Source organism: Euprymna scolopes, chromosome 8, assembly GCF_053919585.1.
Source record: "Euprymna scolopes isolate OS-2025 chromosome 8, ASM5391958v1, whole genome shotgun sequence".
In the NCBI taxonomy this organism is placed as follows: domain Eukaryota; kingdom Metazoa; phylum Mollusca; class Cephalopoda; order Sepiida; family Sepiolidae; genus Euprymna; species Euprymna scolopes.
Window position 1 is genome coordinate 21,974,098 of NC_136489.1, and position 6,131 is coordinate 21,980,228.

General features: G+C 34.8%; 1 protein-coding gene across 1 annotated transcript in view; it reads right to left on the reverse strand.

The window, feature by feature from the left end:
* Positions 1-5,110, reverse strand: part of LOC145283505 (putative pre-mRNA-splicing factor ATP-dependent RNA helicase PRP1) — a 72,059-nt gene extending 66,949 nt beyond the window's left edge. The window contains exon 1 of the mRNA XM_080132338.1: positions 4,953-5,110. Within this exon, the coding sequence (XP_079988464.1) occupies positions 4,953-5,014 (62 nt within the window). The 5' untranslated portion in view covers positions 5,015-5,110. The remainder of the gene's footprint in view (positions 1-4,952) is intronic.
* Between the last annotated feature and the right edge of the window lie 1,021 nt (positions 5,111-6,131).

Below are 6,131 nucleotides of genomic sequence, written 5' to 3' on the forward strand. Positions count from 1 at the left end.
AATGTTGCCTTCACAGTTTTGTCAAGTTTCAGAAAAATCTAATGCATAGGGCAAAAGTAATGGGGTAAAACGTGTCATTTTTTGCGATTTTGGGGCATTTGTGAGTCCTTTTGAGCTCCTTGGAATTTTTTTTTTTTTTACAAGGTAGTCACCATTTATCATGGCCCGGAAGCCACTCAGGGATAAGGGCTATTGTGTGTACAGTACGTTAGTGTTGGAGATTTGATAAAGTGTCTTACTTAAGGGGGCGGTTCATCAGGAATTTGTTTACATTAGACTTGAAGACATCCAGGTTGTAGTCAGGTTGGAAACAGGCTACCGGAACAGAGTTCCACAGGCGTGCACTTCTAAAAAAAGAAGCTTTGTTCATGGAATCTACGTTTTGATTTTGGCACAGATAAGGAGTGGGGAAAATTTTTGACAGTGGTTTCAGCTAGGCGGGTGTTTATCATGAAATATTGGCAGGGGGGGATGAGAGATTGGAGTTCAGACGAGCATCTGCCATGGTAGTAACGATAAAACAAAGACAGGCTCGCAATGTCTCTCCTGTGGGAGAGAGGTTGCAGGGAAGAGAAAAAGGCATCACCCATTAGGCTACGAAGCCTATTTTGTACTCTGTCAAGGCAGGATAGGCTGTTTTTAGCAGGTCTTGCCCAGGTGTGGCAGCAGTACTCCATCCTTGTACGTACTTGGCTTTTATACAGATAGAGAATTGCATCAGGGGTGAGATATCTTCTGGAGCGGTAGAAGGATCCTACCATTTTTCCAGCGACCTTGGCAACTGACTTAATGTACGTGTTCCATTTCAGGTCAGGAGTAAAGATAAAGCCCAGAAGCTTATCAAAACATGGAGCTTCCCCTAGACGAGAGCCACCCATTTCAATTGATGCCAGATGGGGATCAGAGCATTGATGATGTAAAGATAGGAGCTTCGTTTTAGACGCATTAAAAATAATCAGCCACCTCCTCCCCCACTGTACCACGCGCTCAAGATCAGAGGAGAGAGAATCTGAGAGAACTTTGTCATTTACGGCCTTTGATGTGTTGCCATAGATGGTGGTGTCATCAGCATAGATGTCAACGAATGATTTAATGCTGAATCCCAGTGAAAATGGACAAACCATGCAGTTTCATGCCTTAAGACATTGAATTCAGCACCATGGAAAACCACTATATAGGCATACATATCAAGTTTTTGAGTAATATGAAAAAAAAGCTCCAAAAAGGCATGTTTTTTTTAGCCCTAAAAATACCAGAGGGATGTGACGCAGAATTTTGCCAGGGTTACCCATACTGAATTTCTTTTAAGAACAATAGGCTCACCATTTTTGCCAAGTTCAAAAAAAAAAAATCTAATGGATGGATCAAAATTTATGGGGCAAAACGTGTCATTTTTTAATCTCTTTTGAGCTTCTGGGAATGCAATGGGAATTTTTACAAAATAATTTTTTTTTACTGTGCACATCTATTTAATAAAATACAATTTATGGCAAAATTTCAGAAAAAACTAATGGACGGTTATCTGGCAATCGTCCGGACTAACGGACGCATGGAAGCCCGGATGGCACTGAAAACATAGGTCCCACTCCGATAAATCGGGAGACCAAAAATACATAGCTAAATAGTTGTAGTCCCTTCAAAGCCTCCATGCTGAATTTTAAGCTGTAATTAATTTTTTAAATCTTGTTACATGAATCTATAGAGTGATATAAAAAGTTGCAATTATTTGAAATTCGGGTTCTTATATTTTTGCAAATCCTAAATCTTATTTAGACGAAAAAAAAAAAGTGATAGACAAAAATGACGGTGAATGGTGTGATTTTGGAAAAGTTAAAATTCTATTAAAAATTGTTGAGAAAGTTTTATATTATTCTGCTTTTTATATGATAAAATTAAGGCTTTTATCTTTTTGGAGAAAAAAGTTGCTCAAGAATAATGGAGTTTAATAGATTTTAATTAAGTAAAAAAAAAAAAAAAAAAAAAAAAAAAAAAAAAAACGTTTTTCTTTCACTTTTAGGCCATTCCTATTCTTTGCTGGAATAAACGTCAAACTTTGGTGTAACAACTTTTACATAATCTTGAAAAAAATAAATAAATAAAATAAAAATAATTTAAAAGCAGGAACACGAAAAAATAATTAAATTAAAAACCGTAAAAAATATACAAACGTTCACGATAGGAATGTACGGATGCACGGGGCACGGCTGGGGGAAAAACAAACAAACAAAAGCAGCACTTCCGACCTCCCTATAATACATGACGTCATTTTCGGCCCGCCTTTTGACTTTCTGACATTTTGGGCTTCCGTGGAATCAACATTTAAACGAATGCGTTTTTTTTTGGTTTGTGCAAAACTAGAATCTCTTGCTTTTGGGGGCTAATTAAGCTATTTTTTGTACAAACAAGGTGTTTATTTTTTTTATTTAATTCAATATCTTAGAAATATATTAATTATCTTTGAAATAGATTCAGAAAACTAATATTTATCTTTTGAAGGATTTTTAAAATGAATTTATTTAACTTCAAAATTTAGCCGAATTTGTCAGCTTCCGAATGTCGCCGTGAAAACATTTTCCATTATAACTTTTTTTTTTTTTTTTTTTTCATATGTACAAGTATTTTTTACCTTTTGGAAATTAACTTTAGTCTTTAATCTTTCAACTACAATCAAAAAGTAGTCAGAAACCTACAAAAAAATTATGATAAACTGGCTTTCAAAACTATGTCCCTTTATCCGCCAGTCCCATACCTATGTTTAACTTATTTTTCTCACAATATCGAAAGATTTTTTTTTTTTTTTTTTTTTACTAAAAACACAATAGCAGCTGTTCTATGCGATGGATTTTCATAATATTTGGATATATTACTATTTTCGACATGGCAGTTCAGTAAGTAATATTGTTATTGCTTACAAGGACATAAACAAAAAAAAGAAAAAAAAAAAGTGAAACTACACTGGGGAGTGGGGGACCATCCGAAGATGGTCAATGGGCACTAGTTGTTCAACCTGCAAAGGGTGTTTATTCTGAAAGCCGTTCTTAACATGAGGAAGGTGGGTGTGTTTATTCCGAAAGGCGTTTTCTTATTTTCAACCTCCCCGTAATCGACTTCTTAAAGGTAAGTCTTCGGGTGGTTCCTCAGTGCACTTCCAAAAAAAAAAAAAAAAAAAAAAAAAAAAAAAAAAAAAAAAAAAAAAAAAAAAAAAAGCGACCGGTCGCCTCTCTGCCGTTGTACAGTTAATAAAGACATTAAAACTGGGGGGGGGGGCAAAAATAGTGGAATAAAGATAGGGAGGACAGTCTTGAAAGTCGTGAAAAAGGCTAAAATATTTATCTAAGTATTTTTTCTGCCCATGTTTCAAAATAATCTCGTCAAATTTTGACAAACTTTAAGCGGTGATTAGAGTTATCTCTCCTGGTGCCCTCCTCATTATTGAAATAAACAAGATGGGCACGACTAGATCGATCTCATTAAAGCTTGATTTTCCTCTGAAAAACAAAATACTTGATCAAATTAAGTGATTTAACGAATACGTACAATATAACCTTTTTTCAATATTTTCATTTTTAATGTCTTGATTAAACTAAACAACTACCACATTATGTTTTTACAGCTAATGTCGAAAAGACACCGTACTATATTTTTAAAATAATATTTTCAAGTTAAAACATCCTCCCGCCGCATGTTAAGAATGGCTTTCTAAATAACATTATTTTAGCGCGGTACAATAAATGCATAAGTACCAATTTATGCAAACAACAAAAACAGTATTTTAATTAAATTTTAAGTAATTTCCACTTGTTTTTGTAAAATTATTTATAAAAAATATTTAATAAAAAAAAAAGAAATTTAATTAAATAACGAATAAGCAAAAATTAAAAGTATTGTGATAATTAAATTGATTGACTTACCGAGGGTGGCTCGGTGGGAAGGGAAAGCCACTCAAATAGACATTCCAGTCTCGTTTCAATCTCGCTGAACGAGAGATTGAGACTATAAAAAGAGTCACCTTTGTAGGCTTGTTGTTGTAGTGTGTTCTTGTCGGTGTTAGAGATCTATCAGACCGGTACGACAACTGTTAACAGCGCGTTATATTTACTTAAACTTTTTCTTCTAGGGGATGGGACATCTAACCAGATGTCTGACATTTATCCCTATTTTAGTGAGTCCAACCAAGAGATCTTTTCAGGATTCTAGCCGTCCCTTTCAGTGCAATCGTTTGTATTTCACTTGCACTTGGTTCACCGGGTATGCTTGCTATGTACTTTTTAAAGTTCTTTTTCATAAGCCCAGTTGCTCCTATGATGAAAGAATACGTTTGCTTGTAAGCAACGAGGTAATTTTTCGTTGCAAGCTAAACGTCTTTTCTTCCCCCCCCCCTCCCACTCGTCGGTAGGAAATATCGACAGTATCTAAAATATGCTTTTTGGGTATTATTATACAAACACCGTGACAGCGTTAGGGTTAGGGTTAGGGGTAGGGGTAATTCGCTGTCACGGTGTTTGTATAGTTTTACCGCTTTTTGAAATAAGCAATCTTAATTATGTCCCCTGTTTCTGCAATATGGTTGAAAAAAAAAAAAAAAAAAAAAAAAAAAATCAATCCGTCGCCTCTTTAAAAACAGTGAAATACATTTTATTTATTATTTAACGCGAAATATAATTAAGTATAATGCGATTTTTTCAAATTATTATTTGACACTGATTGCTACGCGCTTCGAGTCACCTGTTTTGATTTACCGATAATTTTCTATTTAACTGATATTGACCGAGAAATTTTGATTTTATTGTCAAGAATGTTTTTTTAAATCGGAAGAAACAAAATAGATCCCCGATTTTGTGTCCGCCATTTTGATCATTGTAAGGGAAAATCTAAAACGTAAAGAAAAGTCGTTACTTTTTTTTTTTTTTGTTTGAACAAGAAAAGAAAAAACTACTAGATAATGAGCTTACCTTCCTCTCTTAAGAAAGGCGGACGAAGAATCACCAACATCAATGCGGCGTTTAGACATCATTTAAAAAAGAGAAACCCAGACTCGGGCAGAAATTTCGTTGTTTGTATTTTCCTCTTGGGAGCGAGAGAAAAACACCGGATGTAGAATTGTGGGTAAATGACGTCACTTCCGTAAAACTTTAAAAGAAGTTTTGTGCTTGCTATGCAGAATAACCACTATACTATCGTCTGAACTTTACAAGCAGTTTACATAGAACGCCAAAAAGAACGCCGAGTCAATAAAATCGCAGTGGTGATCGAACATCATTTAAGAAAACATATAGGTGCATATTCAGAAGAAGAACGAAAATCGAAAGTTATTGTTATAGTTTCATTAAAAAAAAAAAAAAAAAATTGTAATAACTCTTCCTCACGTGATTACGTGATCTTGTTTATTTAAATGGAAGCCTCCGTTCAGTCTCGAAAGACAATCGATACCCCTTGTAAGGGTAGCTGCACATGTAATTATGAGGCAAGGGTTGCGCAATCTCTAACCACACCTCTCCGGAATTGGCACTGCTTGAATCCAATGACAAGGAGAAGTCCAGGAAGGCTAAAAGCAATGCCAAGATAAGCGGAGAGCACATACAGCACCTGGAAGTCCCAAATGGTCACCCATTTTAGTACTAACCAGGCGCGATGTTGTTTAACTTTGATGATCCAATCGGTGTGTCAACGTGATTTATTTAAAGACACCGTTTTTATTCTTGTATATATTCGTTTTGGCCTCTTGCCTCACTTAAATTATGTACAAGTCATTTGAATAAAGCTTTGATTAGGTCTTTCTTTTAATTACACTACAGTACATTACAGTCCAAAAATTAAATTTCAATTAAAAGTCCCTGTTATCTGCTTAATTTTGATGTGAATTTTAAATAAAAGCAATCTTACTTAATTGTCATGTCGCAATTAACACGATACAACTGCATCATTACATAAAACATGTACTTTGTAGAGGACTAGGATATATATATCCTAATCCCGTTACAAAAGAAAATAATGAAACGGATGGAAAGAAGGAAGCAAAACTCAATTGCTGGATAAAATAAACATGTCGTTTATTTACTGTTGAAAAATGAATGTTTTAGGTATAACACGTGTTCACTGTTCATGTCCGCGCTCGGGTGTAACCATCGTTT